The 26,454-nt window shown below is 42.1% G+C and overlaps 1 protein-coding gene across 1 annotated transcript; it reads right to left on the bottom strand.

Moving 5' to 3' along the window:
* Positions 1-4,821: 4,821 nt before the first annotated feature.
* On the bottom strand, positions 4,822-11,697 carry T265_15294 (hypothetical protein; the record flags this gene model as incomplete). The annotated part of the gene is made up of 3 exons (XM_009177432.1): positions 4,822-5,175; positions 6,453-6,687; positions 11,579-11,697. Coding segments are annotated over 3 exons (705 nt in total), but the record flags the coding sequence as incomplete, so codon positions are not given.
* Between the last annotated feature and the right edge of the window lie 14,757 nt (positions 11,698-26,454).

Below are 26,454 nucleotides of genomic sequence, written 5' to 3'. Positions count from 1 at the left end.
AAGAGGGAGACGTCTATACTTGATTTTCTAGACTTCGAGAGCGATCAGTATTGGATTCACAGGACACCAAGGCTGCACGTAGCTAAATTCTGCAGTGGATCCAGCGAGATGGATACCTCTGATGATCCACACCTAGTGACTGATACACCTGGCTGTCTCTTTGCATCTACCTGTCATCTTACACGTCTGTGCGTATCAGCCAGACTCGACCCTACATCTGTTTTCTGATTACCTAATCCATTTGCGTCTTACAATATGGACGCTTTCAGGGTTTCGCTAGATCATTGTGCGGCCAATTCTCGAAAGATCTCCTCCTTCGATCACAGATTCCATTTTATCAGAGCTGGTTTGTGTGAATACTGTACAGATGGTAGGTAATTATGTGGAAACTCGGACCATTTTGTGAGGAATATGAAAATAGTTATCAGAAGTGAAGTTGAATCTGCCTGTTGGTAGTGAGGAGTTTGTTTTATGGTTTAAGTCACTTTTAGTGGATTTAGCATATGCCTGGATTACATCATTTCGTAGAATTGAAACTTCCGTAAGATAGTTGCCACGCATCTACTAGAATCAATCCACGTATATTCAACTAAGATCAGATGTACTGGCCAAAGCCATCCTGATATCATTATTAGTGACCAGACTGAGCAACCATCATTATCATTTCGTTCACGGGACATGTGAATCAGCCTACTGCTCAGGAGATCCCAACTGCGGTGAATAACTAAAAGGCCTGAGATTACTACATGGACGTTGTATATCTATCATTCTCCCATTTTTCTGCTGTCATATAAAGTCTAGAATAGCGTGATTTCACATCAGTCTGAAATCCGCGTCTTCTCATCCAAAGAGGGAGAGATCTGACGAACGATGTAGACTGATAAGGGCATCTAGTGTGACTGCTACCATGATCAAAGCGTCATGTTACACTAATTGACTTCAACACACGCTTTTAAAAGTAGGCACCAAGTTTCGCCATTTGATCACAGATTCTAAAAAATTAGGACTTCATGATCGAGTGGTCCATCTGCCCGCTTTGATGGCTTCATCTTGGCAGTGTAGATATGGTTTTTTGGTCCTTTTTAACGACAAAATACCTTAGTTACGACCGGCGCTCTCAGAAATCTGAACTAAGGTACGTCGTCGTCGGGCAGAAGCGTTGATAATTGATGATTGATGTTGATTTTCTCCCTCTGTAGATATGTGAACTGATTGCACGCACAAAGAACTTGTCCATCAAGTTGTCTCGAGTGTTTCTGTCTGGCTTTCGGGTCGACACAGAAAATCTAGGGGAATATTTCACGACTTTCTAGAGTAAATCATAACTGGCATGCTGAACTGCACCCGGTCATCAGTAATTATTGCGAACATGTTGAGAGCAAATTCCACCTAGTACACGGAGATCAAGGTGAATCATGAAAAAACAGAATATATCGATCTCGGATTCATAGAGATTTGGGAAATATTGTATAACGGACTTCCTCTTCACGACTTGAACAATACAGCCAATTGTGTGTGAGATATGGTGGCTTTCCACTGAAAAATTGATTGGACATAGCCTGTTCAAGTTAACTAGACAGTGCCTTATAAACCACACACAAGTATGAATGGCGGTTTTTTTTCTCCATCGCCCTGACTGGCGGGGCCTCCAAGCGCACTTTTTTCTCTCCTCTCTTCTTTGGATCTAAACGTTATATCCGTCTCACATTTTTCCATTCATTGCAACTGTTCTGATGGCGTAGTAATCGGCTGTAATTATCACATACCTGGAGCAAATCTGCAAATACGAATTTTACTCTTGTTTGCTTGTTCGATTAGCCCTATCTTGCTGTCACTGCCTAGAACTGTCATGACCCTTGGTCTTACCTACTGTTGCAAAGCATCCGTAGATGGGGATTTCAGACAGATTTTATTCCATTCTTCATCGTTTCCATCCTGAAATGGTATATCAAGAATTTGCCTTTGATTGCATTAGTCGGTTCGAATTTGCCCTTATTTTGGGGGCTGTTTGTTTCTAAGACGGAGAATTCAACAAAACAAAAACTTCTGTGGCTTCAGGCAGACATCTACAACGTGTGCACTAACGATTTAATTATCCCTCCTATAATTAATTTTGCTTGACGTGGTAGGGGAAACTGCGTTGATTCGAATAAAGCGTCTATGGTCGTTAGGTTGTTCGCTGAGCTGGGCGATTTGGTTGCAAACGTTTCATCACCGATCGGGGTAAAAATATCAGCGCGTTATTGGCGGGCGTGGTTGTGCCTAGCTAAGCTAACAAGCCAACGACCATCTACGCTAACTGAGCTACCGACATTTTCCTCTATAAAGCGTCCATATCTGTGCAACTTTTTAAGAGTGAAAGATAACAAATCAGGGCAACCATCAGATGTTAGAAACACTTATCTCTCTTATAGTAACAGAGTGACGCATCTTGGTAGTTCTGACGTCCCACTGTTCAAAACAATACCCGAATTAAGGTGTTCCTATAAGTCGGTAACAATACCGAGCTAACAATACTGAGCCAAAATCGTCTTGTGCAAGTAATAACTCACAATTGGACTGAAAGAAAGGTAAAGGTGAGTGAAACAAGACGCCAATAGTTTAAAAGCTTGTTCAAACAAACGGTCAGTAGTAAGAGGAATGTGTAACTCGGCTATCCACAAAATGAATAAAAGGCACGCGTCACTCAAATTTCACCAGGTCCACCAAAGGTAAATGCAGAAATCCCAACTGTACTTCCTACGAAACGACTAGTTGAAAAAATGATCGTAGTTAGGATACCATCTTACAAGCTTGCCACCATCTTTGTTGTAAATACCTCTCACGGAACACAAGGCTCGTTGGTCATACCGATAATAATATAACTTCTTTGGATACTTTGGAGCACCAGAACTGGTGAAAATTCGATGCACCTCGTACAATGGCCATCAATTCACAGTCGATTCTCTGGAAGTTGGTCGTATAAAAGTAACATTTACAAACAAACGTCAAACTGTTCCCGTCAGCCAATGTCATCCGACGGTATTTAACCCTTTCCAGAGTTGAATGATAGCCGTTTGAACTATTATCCAGATGAATAGCAAGCGGACGTCGTCGGTTGTGGGCACACTGGCCAGTCCGACGAACAAAACTTGGCTGAGAATGTCAACCAACATACTCATGAGTCCAAAAACCCTGTTTAAACGTTATACTCTACGAGAAACATCACGGCATAATGCTGCACCACAAAAGATGAAGAATGTCGACAGTAGTGAAAAGGATATGGGATTTCCGCTCTGTGGCGCCCGGCTGCGAAACAGACTTCGTAGTCAATCGGAAGACAGAATCCTACTGGCGATCAGCGTACACCACACCAGCCGCCTTAAAGACTGCTACAGGGATGAAAAGTAAAACCATCTGTCAGCTGCTTTATTGACTGGTGGCAATGAGCAGGTGATATACCAGGTGATCTTCTTGCTGCGGTCTGTTACCATAGGTTTCTGGTACAGTACAACCATATGTGGAGTAACAAGTTTAATGCATATTTGAAGAATTGTCAGTCTCTATTCAGTTTGTCTGACTGAGGGTTAGAGTTGTAGGCACGCAGGATGTTCATGGCAGGCTAGGTCTCCTTCTTGGTCACTTTCTATTGTTATTTCTGTTATGACCCTTTATTCCAATAGACCTACATGGTTGTTGTCAGGAAGACCAGATTCCTGAAGATTATCCCAGAATACCTGAAAATTAGTGAGACCCTTAAACTCCACTAGACGCCGGTCAGACGTCGAAGTCAGACAGTGCCCTTAGAAATACATCTTGAGGCTGTTGTACTTGCAAGCACTCGCTTGTTTGCAATAAGACTGTTGTCTTCCTTGTCGGCGAGTCTTTTTCTGGCACTAGGCACTGGAGTAGGGAAAAGATTCAAATATGCCAGTTGTACGGCAGTGAACCTAGGTTCTTATCGGGTGTGGCCGACAATGGTGATTATGACGTCGCAGTTCGGTTGCTCTCAGAGGCCATATCTCAAGACCGTAGAAGAAACCATTAAGTGTTCTAGCCTGATGCACACACCTCGTGCGATTTAGGGATATCCCATTTTGCCGTCTTGGTTATATTGTCTCAAATTTGCAAAAGCGACCCAAGCGTGAAGGATTCCTACACTGACCTCATCTGTCACACTGAAATCGAAACTTCGATGATAAGTAAAATACCTCACAATCTTGAGATGGTTTACGACGTAGGTGAATTTTTGTTTCACGTCCACCATGCTGGAGCGCTAGCGTCATATAATTTGGACGGAGGTTAGCACTCTGAGAGTTTTCCGCGGCACTGTGCAAGCCGTATGGACTACCTGTAAGTCCCTAATAAGAAGTAAAGTCTAGTAAGATCTCCCGATAGTCTTAGTTGGTACCCAACTAATTAGCATGGTGGAACTGTGTGGTATGTTTTCAGGGTTGCCTGAACAAACTTCGCCTTACTTCGGTCATTCGGTAATTCACCCGTTGTCAGCCGCTCAATAGACAAACGTAACAGAGCATTCATAGGGTTGCTGAAGATTGTTTGACGGCGTACGACCTGAACACATTCTCGTCTGCAGCCAAAAATATTCTAAAATTAGGCCAAACGCATCTGACTGTCACACAACCGTTCCGTATATTATTCATGTAACTGGTCTAGAATGGCAAAGCATGATTCACACGATTTGAGCATTGCTTTGTCATATATTTCTCTCGATGTAAACAACAATAACATATTTTGAAAAAGCACCTGGGTAAGAGAGAGCGGATAGGAAAATTCACAGTCAATACACGGTTCAAGGAAACGTGAAATATGGTGAGACTCAGTCACAGTCATCGCTGCTTCGGACAAAGTGTTTCTTCAGAAATTTACTTAAACTGTGTTTGGTTGAAGGTTGAATCCGAAAAGCACTTGCCACGGTACTGCTACCGGTCACCGTAGGGATCGGGTTATTGTTTCTCGCCGAAACTACACCAGTTTTCCCAGATGAGGTTGACGGACCGGGTGAAGGAGGGAATTTGATTCGACGTTCATTTGGCAAACGCGGGTCACGACCTTTTCGCTCCGCTTCACCAAGCAAGGAGACAACCTGTATGAAGAGTTCCGCAATCATGTGGTTCAAGGATGCCGACACCTCAATGAATTTGGCATCGTGTAGACTGGCAAAGTGACGACCATCTGTCATACGAATGGAATAATGCAAAAAAAGTTAGAAATAAGTTAGGGTTATCTTTCACGGTTGACGGTCAATTAAAATGATAAATAATCTGCATCATGATCAACTACAGAAAACAACGTCAGTGCTGATAATGATGCGTCACTGTCGCACAACTAGATTTTATTTAATTACGTTTAAAGGCTCAGTGAAAGCAGAGAAAAGAGTGAATGATGGACGAAACTGATTCTAGTCAACCGCATACATTCTGATGTACTCCCATCTTTGAGCGTTCAACCAAGCAGCCTAGATACAAACCGGCAGCCTGAAAGTCACTGATATCAAAGAAACGCTGTTTCGCGCAATGTTTTTAGCCAAATGACGGAGGGATGGGTCATGGAGACCCCATCATCGAAGGTGGACTGCACCATCAACTCCTACATTCTCCATAGTCTGTTTCACACTGTTCTNNNNTGTTCTAACAACTCTCCCTTACACGGCGCTGTGTACGATATTGAAGCAGGAATCATGATCCAGCTGGCGGTCATTCACTGAGATGTGCACGATGGATACTGTTGATTTTTTCATACGCTACATCGGCAACTCAGCTTGAGATGGCAAGTTACTGAGCAAAGGAAGCATATGGGATACAACTAGGGCAGTTATTCGGTTGTCGTCGACATAGCTCAATCCTAAAGACGTTTGTCCGTTTAGACGTGTGTGGGTAGAGTTCTAGTGTAACTGTGGATACTACTGATGAAGCATGCGAGTAACCAATGGTTTGCAGCCAAGCTCCACCCCGCATCTAATAGAAGTTGAACTTTATTGCGGAAATTTTGAAAGCCTTCTGCAGCGTTCGTTTACTATTGTGTTATAGTCAATGAATATTCAGGAAAGTTCCAGATGATGCGTGAGAATATCCAGTTTTTATAGACTATGTGCATATGACATGTTTACTTTCTTGTGTAATGGCTTGTGTTCGTTAATAAAAGAGTTCGTAGTTATTTTAAGCAGTACTATTCAGTAACTCCTCTAAAGTGGGACAAATTACGCAAAGTTATCTAAACATGTTAGCATATTATGTGACGCATAAGCGTGATTCACATTTAACAGTTCCTCATTAGATACCAATATGTGAACGATGAATTGTTATTACCAGCAACATAAGGTGGAAATCATCATGTGAATACCTCATTTTCAGGCTAAACGAACGCATCGGCTTCGGCATCTAGAACGGTGTCACAAGGACCTCGAAAGCTACAAAGACATTTTTAGGAGAATAGAGTTCAAGTGATCTTACCTTCAGAAGAGACTTGGCGTCCTCGTACGAGGTCGGTTTTGTTGCCCACCAAAAGCACGGGGATGGGAACCACAGCTTGACTGGACCCTCCCTTGCGTATCACACTTGGTGACTGGGAAGGATCGAATGACGCTGACAAGGTGTTGATGATCACACGTGCTGCGGCAAAACTTGCGTTGTCATCGATGGCATACACGACAATAAATGCGTCGGTGCAATCCTGGATCTTGATTTCCTGAGTTGGAGTATCAGAGAAACGGAAGCATTTGTGTTCAGACAGAGTGATCAACAATCTTCACGACCTTTTAAAACAACGAATCAAAGGGAACTTCTCTATTAGGAGACAACGACGGAAAGGACCTAGTTACCCCTAATTGCAAAAGACCTCATTTATATGGGGAGAGTGCGGGTGCCTCTACTTAACCTGAGCTCACTCAGCATAGTAAGACAAAAGAGGATATATTCACAATACTACAACTCCTGAATTGTCCACGATGACAAAGTGCTTCGGGTAAACGTATTTAAACTCCTTCTGCATAATATTGGGTGCTGTTGTGTTAAGATGACTAAAGAATTCAGTTTTACAAGTTTCATCTCTTTCTGTCCGGTTGTCCAGCATCCGTTTGTTGTTGTTTGATTACTCTAACGGGCACAAAGCACGTTTTGACATCAACAGCAGATGAGCGGATTTAGAATATAATCCAACTTTCTAGATATTCTCATTGGTGAGCAGGTATACAAAAGTCAGCCACTTTTGATGATTAGTCCTGTATCCGATAACTGAATGTTTCGCTAATTCGTCACCACAGACAATTAACTCACCAGTTTATGCTCACTAATGGCTGAAAAATGACTACTGTGGAGACCGTGCTTAACAAATGAAACGAGGCTCCTCGTGAAGTCAAGAAGTACATCCAAAATGCATGTTGATTATTTAGTGTGAGCTAGTAGTACAGAAAAGCCCTCGGCAAACAGTTTCCACAGTGGGAATAAGTATGATCTGGATAGTTGGCTGATGTCCGAGGAGTTAGTGGCTGTTGCCTTTTCCCAAAATATGTTGGTCTTTTTCTCTCCGTGCTTTAGTGAGTTCTCGGAAGACAACCAGCGATAACACTGTATTTCAAAACTACTGGTTAATAATTCTACCCAGACCCTATCACGGTTCCTCGAAAAGGTGTCGTGTTACTAACAGAAACGTAGAAAAGCGATCGAATGGATTGTTGTCAGGAGGTGAGTACGAAGTACCATCCCTGTAAAACGCTAACAAGTAAAACGCGTGGCTCAAAAGGTGTTCACAAACCTCAAACTTCTCTTTCCATATCTTTTTACCTTGCTTCATTATAATGTTGTGAAATTTCAAGGTAATTTTATCACAGGTCATTTGCAGTTATCGCGACAATTAAACACGAGTTGGCTTGTTCTGTCGTGGGATATCAGCTGGACTCTGTTCACTGAAGCAACTGTACAGTTCCCTGCTCCACTGTCGCAGATATTATAGGTCTGTTGTCAAGATGGTCAGATTCCTAAAAATAACCCCAGAGATCCCGAAACTTTCTGAGACCCTTAAATTCCATCAAAATCTCAAATGGAGAAGCTGGTAGGCATCAAGGCCAGTCACTCAAGGCCAATCACTCCATCAGTTTACCAACAGCATGGATCAGTGAAGCGTGAGGCCCTTGTAGCCGTTGCACTCGCTTGTTTGCAATACAGCTGTTGTGTGCCTCTTTGGCGAGTCTTCTGTCACTGAGACACTGGGGTGGAGACAGCAGTAGATATAACGTCTGTATTTGAGGCTTCGAAATAAACCAAGCATCTCCGGCTAGCCAAAAGCAAAAGGTATTTGAGGTTAGCCGACTCGTTCGATTTGCCTACTTTTCTACTGCGATAAAAATGTAGACATCCGAATGTCCACATACACTACGTCAGAGTTGGGTGTTTTCACACACTTTTTTCACAGTAAGGGCCGAAATGTTGATTTTGATCGTGCAACCACTTGTTGTTTTCCCTAGCATTTCAAATGATGTTGATGTTCCCTTCGTCAGTGGCTCTCGATGTTGACCGAAATGAACCTGTTGACAAACATTCAGGGTTAAGTCTTCAATACTAAGTGAGACGGAATCAGCTAGTGCATTATGTCAGCATGCACACACACTGGTTCACCCTATCCTTTCTCTATACACTTGACGACTGTAGGCTGTGGTTTACGTAGTTCCTGAAGTTTGCTCATTTCGGAGGACATTTTTTTCCCCACATCATGTCTTACGCCAAATAACAAACCCAGCTGAATTACCATGTTTACGGGCACTTCACTTGTTTCAGATCAAAATAAATTACTTTGGAATTTTCAATTATATGTGGGACTTGAGTGTTTCTTATAGGCTCATTATCCTCCTACCTGTCTTACAGAACTGCATCACTGGGTAGCTATTTTTCTGATATGGGTATAAGAGAAAAATTCTACAGAATATCTCTAATGTATGACGGTCTGTAGCTTCCTGAAAGTTCATTTGTTCATTCTCCCATGGTTAAGTTCAACAGCTTGCCACTCATAAATAAGAGAGACGGCTCCCCAGGCTTGTTTCCTTGAAATTCTGTACCGCAATGAGTTACAATCAACCTGGTTTTTTGTTCCTCGAGAAAAGACTGTGAATCGGCTGACTCTGTTGCTCCCCAGGTATAAAAACGAACGGTCCTTTTAAACTCAGAACACCGTGTGTCTTAGTCATAGAGCGTAAAGCCGTGTTCACAATCGCAAAGATCATATACGGCCGGGGAAAATCTTTCAGGCTATTTTTGGCCCGCTAAATAGTCAATGCGAATATCGTATTTCGGTTCAGCTGCTTGTCGGCAGTGAAAACAAACCCGGAGCTGACCAACGGACAAAACCCGGCCGAGGAGAAATTGCATCGATCTGAACAGTTGCCCATATGATGGTTAGTTTTCGAAATTCCTTTTCGAAACACAACACTGCACAAAGAACTCACGAGTTTGGAAATGTAGGGTAGTGAAAATACACCACTAAGCGAAGTACAGCCTTTTTGATGTTTTTCCGATTTCTTATGATTGTATTCAATGACTCTTATATGCGTTATCCCTTATTCCGACAGAATTTCAATGGCAAGCTTCAGCATACAACCATTCTTAATCCGAAAGTCAAAGACTATAGACTCAAGTGATTTTGTGAACAACCAAGTTACTGAGCTGTTAACAGTAATGTGGGCTACCTAAACAGAACTGTCTTACCTGAGCTGACAGTAAATTCTTGGAGTATACAGTGGGGAATCCGAAACAGAGCACTTTCAGTCAATCGGGTAACTCTTAGAACCAAGTAAGGAGTCATCCTTTTGGAAAAGTTTCAAAAAATTTGTGGATTTGTTTCTTGTGACATTTTGCTCTTGATGAATATATTAGGTCAGAACAAGTGACTGGATTACAAAGTGGAGGGATTTTTAGGGATGACTAAGAACCAGTCAACAAGACCTCTTTATACTAAACCAGTGTTAAGTATTGCTTGAAAATATTTGTTTGTGTGAACCAACAAGAGTTGAAACTTAGGGATTAGGGAGGAACTTTTTGGGCCGGGTGCAGTTCTTCCGATTCAGTTTATGTAAAGATTCTTCCTCGTATGGTTTGCAAGTTTTGAGGCGGTTTTGAGGGGTCTGTTTCAATGGGCCAGTATTCTGGCAGTCGTTTGAGAACGATTTCAATTGGTTGTCAACCGCGGACCATCACGTGCCAATCCGGTTTATGTAAGACCGCTGTCCATACGCTCATGAGCCCTCCTTTCTATTCAAACTGAATTCCACCGACTCAGCCATCAGCTGGTATGATGTGGTCCCTTCTTGGAAGCTCAATGTTTATTCTGCGTCCTGCGTCTGGAGCGTCTCTCGACAAAACAGAGTATTTTGCCAGCTCCTGGTATTCTTCCGCATGTCTTCTCCGCTTATCGATTCTGGTGTGTACTTCTCTAGACGTCTGTCATACATAGACATTGGTGCAGCAGTTGCCTTCAGTTTTGTACGGACTATCTAGCGTTATTGCCAAAGGAAGCCATCCAATAGGCTTTTTAATCTCCGCCCAGTCAATCTCACTGGGGATTCATTTTGTTAAAGCCTGTTCTGGACCTGAGTCTCAGCTGCCGTTCGGGCGTTTTAATCTATACATAGCGCTCTGGCTCCGCTAAACACGGATGAGACAGTGTTGGAATTTTCCGACTTATAATGAAGGGGAACCTCTAATCGACACCTTACTTTGACCAAGTGTGTTATCGGCACAATATACTGATGAGTCGTCCTACTGAGGCCTTAAAATTCACCCAACCTCTACACCCAGTTACTTTATCTGACAGAGGTTTCGTGTCGAAAGCGAATCGTGCGTCAAACTGCGTACAATTTAGGTTCAAGTAGAGTATGAGGTTGACGGAGACAGTGCAAATACACGTACGCGATAATCATGAACAAAGACGAAACCAGTCGTGTGCTTCCGAAAGGGTTTTTCATCAACCTTATAAGTACCATGTTCTGTTTAGATAAAATCTACTGAACGTTTTTCAAACTTTTCTGAAAAGCCAACTTTAGTATGGGCGATAGCAACATGGAAAAAAACTGGGGCTTATGGCGCTATGTAGTAAAAGTTCCTCTTTTCAATCCAAATTAAATCAAGTCAACTCACGTCATGTCGCGTCACGTTCAGTCAAATATAGTAAACTAAATCGAATCAAGTGATACGAAAAGTGATGTCAGGTCAAGTGTAGCCCAGATCAGAATAACCTTGTGATGTTAGTAAACTGTTAGACAACTGAGAAAGATACACCTCAAATAAAAGTCTGCCTGAGGCTGATGAGTGCCAAAGTACAGCTGGCGAACCATGACGGTTTTGAAATTTTAAACTTGGAGCACGTATGTAGTTTCAACTGAGATGAAAAGTGGATATCCAACAGGGTCCTTGTGACTTGTGAATTATTGACCACATGTTTGGATGCATTCTGACCATATAAACTACGGAGATCCTACAAAAAGTCAGAGGAAATTTTAACCAGCGGCAGGTGTAGAAAATACTTCCCCTTCTTAACTCAGCTTGGTGATACACTTGTTGAGAGACCTACAGGAGAAATATTCTATACTTACCAAGTTTTGTTCGAAAGCGTCTCCAGGTGAGTCCACGAAGTTCACCGTGTATACAGACCCTTTGAGTGCAGCTGTCACGGAGTGGGAAACTTGGGTACTGTCATCCTCATCATATTCGCCTGAAAGATGAGAAAAATATGATTGAATGATATTGTCTAGTGGTGCTGTTACACCAGTCTGTTGAAATTAATGGATAACATTCGTGAGTTAATCCGTTTCAGCGAAGGTTTTTCTTCAGGAAAGACCAGTTCCTCGATGGATCCTTAACAATATGCTCCTGCAACCAGCATTTAACATGCAGTGCATTCAGAGAAGGTCGCCGGTGTGGAGGTCCTAACCACATCCCTACAATGTGACCGCGAGCCACGACACACATTATGCTACGATCATGAAACAGCTAATGATACGGATCTCAACCTCTGCTTCGTGAGAACGAGATTAACGCCACACTGGTGACCAGTACAACCGAGTCCGACAAAACCAACACAATGACGAGTGATCAGGATATTTTCTTGAGCGAAATGTAGTGAGTATTTGAAGCTGAGGCGTAGAAAAGTTATCTATTCGTCTAGAGGCTTTTAGTTTCAGACTCTCGTGCATCGCCGTAGAAGCACTAATGGTGGATGTTATCTTAACTTTCATCTTCGGAGGCCACGGATCTCCTTAGGGTTCCAGCTATGCTTGGCTGAGATAGATGAATCCCCGATGAAAAGATTGTACAATCGAACAGCAAAGTTCCAGAGGGAAGTCTGACAAACGCTTGGTGCTCCGAGAAACTCATGGACGTCCACAAAGGACACTAGTTGGTAAGCGACACGGCCAACTTCGCTAAGTCCATGCACTAGGTATTACACGAACTGAGGACTAAGATCAATGACTAAGCTGGCTGTGCAGCTTTGAGTTTTTCCTCAAGTTCCCATGCTTTTTGTATTGAGAGGTGGCCTTGTCAGTGTGAAAAGAACTAAATCTGTCGGATGCGCAGAACTCAAACTAAGCAGACAAGTTTTGGACTCTGCTTAAACCAGTGCTGAAAAATTCGTCCACTGATATCGATGGATTAGACCGACAAACAAAGAAATTGCTTGTAAATTTTGTCAACGAGAAAACAACTTTTTTGAGACTGAAACCCTTGGTTCGTTTGAGGTTTGTGGATAATCAAATCCAACCAATGACACTATATTTGTGAAGTTTGGCTTACGTCACGAGAGGCTGATTTTAAGGGGTTGGACTGTAAATCGGATGTGGAATGATTACTTCTCAGATGTAGGTTGACGAAACATATTAGGAAATCCTTGATTTAAGGATAGTACGCCTAGGAGAATATATTTCTGGTTCAACTGGACATGCGATTGAAACAAAAGACAATCACTGTCAGTAGTTTTCAGACGGTAATTCTCTGAAGCTCATCATGCTATTTATGATAGCTGCGTCCTCAAGGACATGCAAGCGATACTTCACCTGTACGGAGCTATCGGTCAACTGCCGAAACAAACAAAGGCCAAAAATAAAGTGTTGTATTTGGTGTGTGCGTAACAGCTTTCACTTTGCGTTTTACCTCTACATCGGTTTCGGGGTTTCCGTTGCCGCATGTGCGTCACAAACAAACCCGAATTCAGTTCTACCTAAATTAACTTGCTTCAGACACCCAAGGGTAAGGGAGATCGTTACTCTATGCAGAGTTGTTTGTCATTACCAGTAAGAACAGACGAGCGGTGAGGTAAAAGCGTGTCGACAAATCTCTTTCACATAACAGCACATAAACAGGCCCTACCTGATCTGCTTGTTGTCCACCTGGAGATGATCATGCCGCATAACTCTAGTTTTTCCCCTGAACCTAATATTCGTTGGCATCACAGAATACAAGTTAATTCTTCCGAATTTTGCTGTAAGTAGACTCGTGCTGTTCCCGTCCAAAATGCGTTCAACTGCACTTGTCTTGCTGTTCATAGGATAGCAATGCAAAGATTTAACATTCATTTTTATCCCTGTTTCAAGGTGTGCGATTATTGACCAAATGGCACAAATGGACTGCAAATCTTACCAAACCTCTCACTCTCTAGGTTGGAAATGAATGTCAGACACTTCACCTGGCTTCATAGGCCTAAGGAACCGCTGATCACTTTGAATGTTATCGTGAAAATCAGTTGAAATCCACGTTCGAACGGCTTCCGCACCACCAGCTAACACACTTTTCCCTAGCATTTTGATCAGTTTATTCTTGCGTCATCTACTCTTCTTGCCGTTGTAAAACTGAACGACGAACTCAAGAATTGAAACCCTAAAATATGCTGGTAATCTAGACATTGGAACGAATCGATGCTTCTGCAGGATCTTCTGCCTCACTGACCACTTCTTTGACGGATGCAATAAACGTCTTATGTGTCGCTACCTTTCCTGAAAACTTCGATTTAGTTGAGGGATCATTCCCCCCAAAAAAAGCCAATAGAAATTGGAACAAACAGATTAATAAATGAACCGGCCTAAGTATGCCAGCTGATGAAGATGAAAAAGAAGGAACTGCACATTGGTGTCTAGATGTGACGCACTACTCATTAGGTATTTGAAAACTCTTCGACCGATCACGACGGGTTTCGCCCTCACTTGAGACTCCCAGAGTTTACCTCAAGTTTGTCTCATTTGAGCCTAAATTGCGCTAAATTAGTGAAATACTCATTTTCATGTCAGTCTAGCCCAGGTATTCTGTCACTACCCATCAGCTGAACGCACTCGAACCGTGGGAATACTAACATTCATCCCATTGTCATATGTGCCGAGGAAGTTCACCGTTCATTGTCAAACTGGTCTTCAGTTGGGCTCGCTTGTCTATATCTTGGTGTTTTCCAATAACAGCATTGACAGAATAATGGTTTCTCTGCTTGTCTTGAAAACAGAGCCTATCCTATTCATATCTTGGCAAGACCATGTAGGATTAGCCGACTGTATAAATCCTCTAAATTGCGCAGTATATTGAGGCCTCGGAGGCGTGTACAAGCTCAGATTTGGAGGGTTCCTAAAAGTATGATCACTCATGGCATTTTATCAGTCCGGCAATGACGCGTTACGTCTTCTCGACCGAGCTGAATTTTTTTCTCACCTCACCGGTTAGTAACGGCAATATGTCATACCTCAAAGTCTGAAGAAATTTCGCTCATGCAGTCAAAATTTCGACAAAGAATTGAGCCCATGGAACTCGGATTGTTCTTAGCCTTGAGTGTAACTACACTAATCACACTCGAGTTCATATATCATGGTACACATCATGATTTCTTTGTGACGACTTCTCTAGGTGGAAAGTTTCGCTGTCGATTTCAAAAGGCACTATCACACGTGTTCCTGAGGAAGTCAGTACAGTTGAATCTGAATTTGAACATCCTGGCCCAAAAGCAATCACTCTGAAATCAAATGTTATTCCAATGTTATTTTCAGTGTTATTTCAATGTTATTCGAAAAAGAAACGGTTATCATTTAGGGGAGTAGCTGGATACGAATCTCAGGAATGTTTTGGTCCATTCGGCGAGATTGGTCAGTTTGCTAATCAGTTATTATTGCGAGACGGGGACGTAATTTCCCTCTAAGGGAATGAGTCCCTTATTAGGAGAGGCAGAGTACAATTCGGGGAAACCACTGACTTTTCTCGGTCATTTGGGCCGCTTAAAAAATTGTGAGAGGGGAACACCTAATGATAGATAGTACTCCGTAAGCTTCGTGATCACATTCCATAGACCACGATGAGGAACGTTTTTGCAAGTGACATTTTCACTGCGGCCTTTGATACGAACTGAGAACTTCGAGAAAATAACCGCTTTCTATTCGATCCCGATTCGTTTCACAGACAGTCAGTTTTGAGGCTGGATCGCCCGGGTCACTAAAGATGTTATTCGATCCAAAGTGATATTGTCTCTGATAAAAATTAACTTGTTTTCACAAAAAAAACATTAAACCACNAAATTAACTTTTTTCACAAAAAAAACATTAAAACCACTGACGAGAGATAGGAACGAGCTTCAGAAACTATGGCTACAATGTATCCAAAACACACCACTTTTGTGTAGGCGACTAAATAATGCGGAGAGTAACAAAATTCGAATTTGGGAATGTTTCCCTTTCTCTCGAACAAAACATTGATACATTTTTCCACTATCCATCAGAGAGGCGCTCATGATCGAACAATGCAGATGTGAGAAGATGTGAATTCTCTTGAGACCGGACCGGCCAGACAATGATGATGAGGTTTTATAGTCAGTTTGGTACACGATCCGAATAAACGTTGATGTTTTTGTAACAAAACTTTCGGTAGAGGACAAGAAAATTTTAGACAGGAAGGCTTGTACAACAAGACTCATTGTTTGGGAAAACCCAAAAGCTGAAACCTACAACAATTGAAGAAAACACAGTATAGGGCTGACTGACGTGGCTATCTCAAAACAGGTCAAATGCAGAAGCATATTGACCAGGTCAAGTGTACATTGGGCATTTGTCCAGAATAATTTGTTTTTGGGAACCGATTCAAAGCATGGTAACATCCGCGCTCAACATTCACGCATTAAGACGATTGAGAAGAACTCTAACTGATGAGGAAAAATAATGACATCAGGGCGATGATTGTGCCCTGGACCGAAATATCCTCTATGTTAGTATGATAAATGAAAACAGAGTGACACCCGGATTAATCATCCATTTGATTATCAAAGGCAGCGTGTGAGGAATGTTCAGATATTTGCTCGAATTCAGTGGAAGACTGTGGTATAATAACCGGATGGAACCGGCAGAACTTGAGGCTACGTCCACAACAGCACGAGTTCTTACGGATTCCGTTCGGCTCATGCCATACCCCCGCCACATTCACGAGACTGGAAATTTTAAAAGGATGTCGGAATGCGCTTACACAGAGCGCTATCCTTTCGGTAAGCATAGAAATATGATTTATGGAATAAGAGAGGCTAGACTGGAACGCAGTAGCGAGAAAGGCCAGAGATCAGGCTCATCTACTCATCCCGGAATATTGCAAGACATTGAGAATTAGCCTTCCCCGAAGTCGAATAGACAGTTGCAGTCATTCATGAGCATCGTCTTGTGCGACTCAAAATCTGTGCCATTATCCACTGGTGTTTTCACTATTACAGCTGCTCCATAGAGATATGAAGTTTGAGTTGGACAGCACTTTCAAGATGCTGATCAGCCGTATGGTTTCAAGACCGAAGTGCCCGAGAGTTCTCGTGTACTACTCAACCTGATGTTTCATTTGAACATCAAATTATACGCAAACGATGAAGACTATTCAACTGCATATTACCAGATAAGCATCAAGAAGACCGTACCCGGTCGTGAACTGTCAACGAGTTTTCATCAAATTTACAATAGTTTGAGATTCTTTCATGGAAGTGAAACCAGTCTAAGTTGAAAAGCCAAAAGAAACCATACAGCTGTTTTATCCTTATTGGAAATCGATAACAGTGCGCGGATCCTACAGAAATGAAAGAAGTTCCGGACGCGCAATCTCCCGGTAAGTAGTTTGAAAAATTAACCATTCGGTTTCGAGCGACTTAAGAGCAGTGTGATTAGCCCACACCGTTCCTCGTTCAGTCACAGAAGCCATATCATGTGGTTAAGTGTCAACAGGCTCCTCTAGTGACGACTTTTCAGATGGAAGTTTTGGGCAACTTGGAAAACTACTTACCCTCTGAAACACGTGACTGTGGTGTACTGTGGTGTGTACTGATCCGCTGCTGACCGGAAGTTCGAGGGTTCGAAGTGCACGTGTGCACATTCATCAATCTGACTAGCCACTACGATTTTATTTTGCGTTTTCCAAAAGTATAACTTTTCGGACCAGTATTTGAGTATATCAGATGAACGAAGTAACAACAATTACAAGGGAACATCTAGTTTTTACGATAAGTACCTTAGAAAACACAGCAACGTTCGCCTCCCCTGTAACTCTTTTTCATCTCTGTTTAAACTCTATTAAGAAACACTCGGATTATGTTAGTTTTTTAGATTCACATCGATGTAATCTAACCACTTGAATATATTTCTTCATATAAAATTCGTACAAAACCGACTGCATTTATCGCATTGCAAAATCTCCACAAATCAGTGATAAAAATTATCAGATTAGACTTGAGTCTGAATGATGGCAATTCTGAGAAGATGAGAATTAACCAAACCAGCATGGTGGATCGATTAGGTTGCCCAATACACGGAATAACTAGAATCATTGCGTTCTGAAACGAAAACGCCTGTGATAAATTTTAGCTGCAAATATCAATTGTATCTGTAAGTGTTGTGAGCGTGCGAGTCAATGACCACATGCATTTCCCTTTTTTCGATGTTTTTGAGCAGAACTTGTGATAATAGAGCACCATTAGATAATGGATGGGCACAACAGAAGCAAAGTTTGTGGCTGTTCTGTCCTAATCACTCTCCCATGTCCATATAAATATATTCCTGTTTTTTCTTATATCCTGAGGCTACATTCTAGACAGTAATTTGTCTGGTTTTCAACAGTGCAGGATATATTTTCATTCAACCTGTGAGATATACTACTATTTACGTGATGGAACCCATGAGACACTGAGATAAAAATTCACATCCCTATTTTGGACAACTGCGTTTTAGAACCGATCTAGTTTTGTAGGTTTCGAGAAAAAAATCAACAAAATATAAGGAGGTTAAAAGGATAGTGCGGATGATTAATCGAATCAATTTTATGTTGCTATAAGGTATCACCATTACGTTACTATGAAAATAATTCTTTGTTGGGATTTACTTCCCAACCAGAACCAGAAACACCGACCCATAAAAACCGAACCCAACGAACGTTTTGCAAATCTGGGATCAAGGGGTTTGTTGTGGCAGTTTCAATTCCTGTTTCAAGTTATATATTAGATGAAACACATCGTCTAGTTCAAACGAGCTCTCATGGGTCACGCCTTGCCAATCCCATTTAGTTGAACTAACAGCACACACCTAGGAGCAGGAGTTTGCTGGACACTGTTTCCAATCACTCAGAATCTCAAAAGGCAGTAGAGAGAGAGTGGCTTGTCTGGTGTGTGGTGGGGGCACCAGTTCAAAAGTGTGACTTCATTGTCGCTTTCAACAGCACGTTTCACGTCCAAAGGTTAGTGGCAAAAGTAATATGGAGATTGTTAAAACTGAGTCAGCTTGCAAGAGTAAATTAAACTGAACTGTAGTTGCAGTCCTCGAGTTACCGTTAACTTCATGTTCTACTTGAACCCAAATTGAACTGATTGCGACAAATACACTCATTTGCAAATTAAGTTAATTTTCAAGGATTAATCAAGGGAATCTCTCGTTTATGATGTCTTGTGCGCTTTCGAAACGTTTTCAGAACATTGTGAGTAGTTTCCCGTATGAAAAAATATATACACTGCAATATTTCGATTATCGTACCAACTGAAACATGAGACGGCCTGTGTGCACCACAGGCCGCTTGAATCTTCCGTGAAAACCATTTTGATTTGCAAATAAAATTGCCTTCAGCAAACTTGTGAGTCTTGTGTTTCGTCTGTCGAGCTGATTTTAAGGAGGAAGTTCACAAAAGCGAGGGAAAGCGCAGCACGTTTGCTAAGCCATCATCGCTACATTTCTAGACTCTGCTTTTAGATTGTGTAAGCTAAGGTGATACCATCTGTTGTTGCCTGGATTCTGAATCGAGTTTTAAGAATATAGGATCAAAAACAAATGAGTGTATTACGCCACTTTTGTGCAGTTGGAGTTCAATTAGAACATAAGGAGAATCAGAGACTGCGCCTACCCGACGAGCCGCAATAGGGGCAAAACCGGTCGTAAACTGTCAAAGAGTTTTCATCAACCTTATGAGTAGTGTATTGCGTCCGTACAATGTAACGCAAAATCGTACCTAGTGAATCATGAGGCGGCCTGATGCAGCACATTCAGTTGCTCAAAACATCATAAACGACAGGTTCAACTTGGTTCCAGGTAAGCTTCACGCCAAAATCATATTGGTATGCAAATAAGTGTATTTTACAAAAGTGCTTATAGTGAGCAGTCAACGAGCAATTCTCTTCTTGTCAGAAATGATTTTGATATGATTTCAGGGAACTTTTGCTTTCAAGGCACCAAGATCGTTCAGTTTGTGGCCCTATGTTTGCTGTCACAAAGTAATGGAAAACGAGGTTGACATTGTGGTAGCAAGCTTTTTGCTTGAACATTTAAGTGTCGACCAATGGTGAGCAAAAGACGGACCAAACGCACGAACTCTCAGACAGTCGTATGGAAGAACTGAAGCTCACCTATTGAAATCCGACAGCTAACTAACGATGTTTCTAAATGCTTTAAGCGTTGGGTTACCAAAATCTCAAAGTAAACACCAACTGCACTCCATTCCAGCCCAACATCCACTTGGAGAACAATGGACCGGCGTACAATCCACCAGTGTAGATTCACCTCTTTCCAGGTTTATCCCATTGACCCTTATTCTGTGTAGATTGTTTAGTTTATTTAGTTCACTTATTTAGTTTTTCGACTGATTGATCGATTGATTTGAAGGACAACAGTTTACTCCATGATAGGTGTGTGTTTGCTCGATTTATGGGTACCCCAAATATATATACAAATACATATATATATAATAGTGTTGGCGACAGGTGCTTCGAAAGAATGGCGTACTACCAACCTGACAGTAGCCAGAGAGAGAACCTGAATGAAGCTTCTTGTATGGACGGGTAACAGGATACAACACAGTACGTATCCTGTGAGAAAAACAGGGCTACGATGTAGTGGATATTGGACATGGTCGTCTGATTTTCGACTAATATGAGCGAAATCGGATACAAACACATCTACGCAAACTGTTCTCGCTGAACTTCCCACTCAGTCACCTGCTACAGGCAATTAGGCGGATTACAGCCAGATGGGACAGTGACTAATGGGTTTGCGTCTGGTCGGATTGACGCAAGTTTGACATTTCCCATACGTTTCGTCCCGGGGTTTCCAGTTTTCCACATAGTTATTACTATTTAAATGAATGTTCATTCATACTGTGATATTGGTGTTAGGACGTCAAGCTTGAACAATTGTGTCAGAAAGATTCCTCTTCTTTATATACTGGCATTGTTTGAGCTTAATTTTAACGCCAAGAGGGCAGAAAATTAACATAACACCACAAGCGATATCCGTCAACGAAAGATTTGTCATTTTTTGCGATCTCTCCGCGTCTAGAGGTTTTCTTCTACTGCTCTCTTGAAGCTACACCACTCATAAGATTGCTAAAATCCCTTCAACATCCCACGACTTCGACTGATTTCAAAACAAAGTTCACCTGGCGACGCTAGTAAACAAGGATAATCTACTTATTTACCGAACAAGCCACTGCCCGTCTGTTTTATTTCGTTGTTGCCAGTGCAGCATCACACGACTCTTCATTGATTTAGCCACTCCCGAAGCATCTCTGCGTATCCGCTGGTCTGTTCTCGAATTAGAATCATAGGCTAGAGCAGAGGTGCAGCATGAAAGATTTTTTTCATTTCGGTCATTGGAAACATACTGCTCTACACAAATCCGATTTAGTTTCTGCCATCCGAATCGTAACCACAGGAAAAACCACACTAATTCAAGAAAGTAACCGGGGAAAATTTTCCGTCCATATATTCACCGTGTAGTGTTTGCCTTATCACAAGTCCCTCCCCTTTTTCATCGCAGATGGCTGTCAGACGTGCGCTCACGTTGTCCTAAGCGTATAGCGCGCATGATTCACGGGCACTAGCTGAAAGATACTCATCGGCGGTTCACTGAAGGTAACCACCATAATTTGGATTACTCTATCAATTGAGATAAGGTAGCAACCTACAAATTCAAATGAATCGGTCAGGAACTGTTCTTGTGCATATTTTAGAGATGTCTAAGGCCTTCCGTAAATGTTTTTTTACGCGATGTATGTGATATTTGTAAGCCCGGTCATGAAATAAGTAGTCTATCTATGAATTTACTTCAAACGTCCTGGCTCTTGCTTCTGGCCCTTTGTCTTCCCTCATATCGCTTTTCGGGAAATTAGACTGTTTTGCTGCAACCCTCTAAGACAATTTTCTGGAAGCCATTGAGCTTATGATCATCGTGAAATTTTTGACCTCTAGACAGACAAAATTACAACTTAGTTATGCATGATCATCTGTATTCTTCAGAATGGACCAGCGGCGATTTCGATGCCAGTTGTAGCTTCCGGGTGATGTTTTCTGATATTCATGCACATACGTGTGGACGTCTCTGGGAGAGACGGCTCAGTAGTTAGGGTGAGAATTTACTGACCGGAAGGTCCGTGGTTCGAACCCGATTTCTGAATCTCGGCCCCCACTGTATGAGCTTGGGTAACCTGACAGTATCTCAGCTCCGTGCTTCCTTCGGATAGCACGACAGCTAGGAACCGAAAGGGTGTTACGGATAATCTATCTATCTATCTATCTATCTATCTATCTATCTATCTATCTATCTATCTATCTATCTATCTATCTATCTATCTATCTATCTATCTATCTATCTATCTACGTATGTACATAGATACTGGTTTACGAGCCTGTTGCCGTGGTACGGGTTTTTTGGATACTCAACAGTTATGGTTGAATGTTTTCAACCGCAGCCATCTGTTTTTATTTAAATTTTGTTGTTCCATCAATGCATGACTGAATAAAGTTTACATCCGAATTCGAAGTTTTGTGGGGGCTTATTCTTCCAAGTCTGCCTATAGTTCCATCGTTGATCACTTTCTACATGCAACTGCACACGCACACATTTGTGCAGCAATATGCGTAGAAGGAAATAAACTTTTTTCATGAGTCCTCTCTGCTCGGTTGAGCAATATTCACCCATGAATGCTCGCTTGTTCAACACTGCACCCTTCATTTCCACGTGATCACACGTGGGCATACCATCGCCCTGAGCAATGTAACAGATTCATCCAAATGCTGAAAGCTACAGTAGGACGACGGTGTTTTGCCTTCCTTCTATAACAAAAGTTTTAAAGTTTATGAGACCCAATGCACAAGTGAATATCTTCCGAATTTCGATAAAATATCAAGTAAGTTATAATCAGCCAGGACAAGGGAAGGGATGATGTATGGGCATGTGACACGATAACCCACTGGATGCGCAAAGTGACCGACCAGCAGTCACTTAGCTGATCAAACGATACCGTGTCGCTTCACACTCCTAAACCAATTTTTTTAGGGCGTGGTTAACCGCTTTGTAAATTGCGGATAAACTACTCAGTAATCTGGTCATTTAAATAAATAATCCTAATGGTTGGAGGCTTCAGCGAGCCGGTTAATTTTTCAATGCCTTTAACCTGGCATTGAGTTATAAGTCACGAAAATGCGTCTCCGATTTAGCTACCAGATATCTCGATCGGACTTTAGAATTGAGTCTGTATGACTGTGAAAGTGTCAATCAAACTTACATGCTGACTTATCCTATGTGAGAAGCGGTCTTTGCGTGCAATTCCTATGAACCGTTAGCCAGACTCGTGTGTGTAGTTGTCGGTATGTTTGTTGGGACAAATGCCTGAAATACAGGGCGCAACATTCTCACGCGATCGTACAGTAGTTCAGCTGTAGCATCCTTTCTGTGCCTAGCTCACATATCATCCGAAGAAATTAGGAGAAGTTAAATTCTGTTCAGCTGACCAAGCACAGATAGGAGCAGTTGAGATACTGGGGTTCGGTTCAAACCACGGACCTTCCGGTCAGTGAGTTGGCGCCCTAACCACTGAGCAGCTGCCTTTAGTTCTGCATGCAAGTCCAGCTGGAAAACACTGCTAGTCAAACTGTACCAGAAGCGGTGTGAACGTTGTTTTCGAAACAGATGAAGCATCTTACTCTCCATGTGTGGGAAGGAAGTGCAGATATTTTTTGATGATATTTTAACTCTTGGTCTCATCAGGGTTCATGAGCAAGGAGAAATAATCGAATTCATCCGGTCGGCGAACTCAACTGTTGATGACTGTTGGTCATCGAGTTTTCATTGCAAACGAGCTGTCAACAAGAAGCAATCAGTTACGTTCGAGTGAATCTTTTTTCCCTTTAAGATTGGGCAAAATGCATTCATTAAATCTGATTCATCTGATTTCGCGCTTGATTTTCTTTTTAACCACTGGGAACTTGGGATCAGACTGGGATCCAAATGATCGATCAGTGATGCTGACGAAATGCATACACAAGAACCACGATATAGTAAGAAGTAAAGACACGTGAAATTGAAATTAACGTTTTAATGCCACAATATCCCCCAGCGGACTGGCGGCCTTCATTTTAAGCTAACTAGATTCCTCACTCTTTCGGATCAAACGTTATTTTGGTAAGCTTGTTTGAGTGGATGATGAAGCAGTGGACCGAAAACTAATTGACTCACATTTCGGCCAGAATTTGGCCCCAGGGTTGAATCTGAATAAAAAAAATGTATCACTAGCCCCTACAGTGATGTGCCTTTTCTATGACCAGGATATGAGAAGTATGAAGCTTTTGCTGCATCAATCGGCTGTTGCAGTATTTCTACTGGCTAGCCAGGTTCACACGACGAATTCACCTTTGCAGTGAAACCTTCCCTGTGACAAGCGATATTCAATTCAACCGAGTTAACCACTGGACACTCGAGACTGCTGCTCATGGTCTTGTGTTCTGTGATAGGACGGACGGAATGGTGTGCAAGGACATCAACGCAAGCGGTGATGACAATGATTATCATAATAGTGATGATAGGGAAGTTGAAAGTAAGGCTTTTGATATTGATCGGCCACTTGAGTGAATAGTGGTCAGTACATGCAACTCACGATGTACCTTATTTGCTTCCGCATCAAGTTGCAAATATCCGAAAAACACTTAGAGGAAGAACATGAGCTCTCCCTGAATCCATCAGTGCGTAGCTTACCAATCATTCCGATTTTTATGCATTGCTCACGTAACCAGCAACTTTTATTTGATAAGTCGATAAAAACTGTGTATGTCATTTGTGGTAGAGCAACTGACACTGCGACTTTAAAGTGGAGAGTTTAGTTTTTACCATACCTGATGCGTACAAAGCTATGGTTAAATATCGATCATTGGAACATTTTTATCACTAAAATGGGTCCTAATGACCAATATGGACGCTTTTTGCTTTGAATCAAACTGAATGAAAAAAGGGAACATAAAATATGGAGCGATAAGTTCGGTGGAACATTGGAAACAACATACTCAGATCGGCGAGATGGTTTGAGTAGGACACCTCTCACAAAGAAAAAAGAGATATGGCATATCGGTAAGGTGAAAACACTTCTGTGACAAGCCACATACCATCTCATTTCTGTTCTCCACTGTTCTTCGTAGTATATAGGGAATGCCCAATTTTATAAGAAAATAATCCTCCCGACTAAATGGCGGTTAGTTTTATCGGACAGAAAAGAGACTTAAATCAACGGTGCCCTCACAAAATGTTGGAACTGACATGAGCAAATAAGTATGCCTAAGTGATTACATGAGTAATGCATTTGTTTCTCAGATTGGAGGATGCTGGATGATACGAACAAAATACCCATCCCGCAAAATCCCGATACTTCAACCAAAAAGTTGCCCAGTGGGTTTCAAGCGTGTGTCACGCTACCTGACTGGGAGGTTCTGACTGGCGGGTTAGTCGATCGTCACAACCAGGACAGTTACTGCGTTATCGTTCGATGAGCCGGCACACCAACCACATCGCTCACGTGAACACGTTCACCTGTTCAGACGTGAAAATTCGGATGCGTCCAACTTACGTTTGTGAAGGAGTGGTTGCACGCTCGCCTCGCATGTCAGATGTCCAGGGTTCAAATCCCGGCATGGCCATTGGATACGCACTGCTGATGAGCCGTAATAAGAGCGAAACTCGAGTTCAGTGCTTCCCTTTGATGTGGACTCACCGGAATAATTACGCCAGAACAGGAGGACGGCTGTTCAAACGAGAGTGGTGTAACTAGGAATAAAATGCTGGAAAGTCCGCTACGATGTAGTATTAATCTGCTGTTATACTTGAGGTTAGAAATCGATCCTGAACAAACCCGTGACCCGACTCACTTTTCTGTTGTACCCTCTGGCTACACTCAAAACAATGTAGGGTTGGTTGATTTAATCTTCCGCATAATAAGATGCTAACCCAGAAATACAACCTCTCAGATATCAACCAGTACCGTGTCGTATTATGAGCACCTATCTAGTTTCATTGCTCACGTCCGTTTCACAGATGGTCTATCACTATCGTTTTCTGGAACGCGCAAAGCTCAAGAATTAAAGTATGTTTTTTCCGCATTCATGCTAACAGAGAACAAATCTAGCAGTCAAGTCGAATGAGATAGGGGAGAAGTTAGCTGACACACAGCACTGTTATTTTGATCCTGCGTAGCATGCTGCCGACGGTTTCAGATAAACATCCTTTTAACACAAGCTTACTTAACAACTCAGTGTATTTCATCGCTTGTGAAAAAAGTGCGATTAGGGTTCAGATTGACGGAAAATCAAGGACTACACCCACCCGGTGAGCTCCAAGACGTTCGAAACCGGTTGCTGGCTTTCAAAACTGGAACACTACGCTTCATATATGCATACACTGACGCGGGCCGTTGACAAAACGTTTGTTCAGTGATCACTTAACCTGTTGGTAAAAGTATCAAGTTCTGATGACACGGAGTTCTACATCTTGCCTCTTCACAAGACTCGTGAATGAGCCGCAATCCAGCACACCGTTGTACCAAACCCAAGTAGCCTTCTGTTAGAAGTATTCATCAAACCAGAAATGTCTTCATTCAGAATGCTGTGCTCCAAATCGATTGGGAATTAGAGAATGTGAAGGGTGGCACTCTCATTAGTGTTCGAGTAGAATGGACGCAGACGAGTTGT

Source organism: Opisthorchis viverrini (genome assembly GCF_000715545.1).
Source record: "Opisthorchis viverrini unplaced genomic scaffold opera_v5_423, whole genome shotgun sequence".
Taxonomy (NCBI): Eukaryota; Metazoa; Platyhelminthes; class Trematoda; order Opisthorchiida; family Opisthorchiidae; genus Opisthorchis; species Opisthorchis viverrini.
This window is presented reverse-complemented; position numbering and strand designations above follow the sequence as displayed.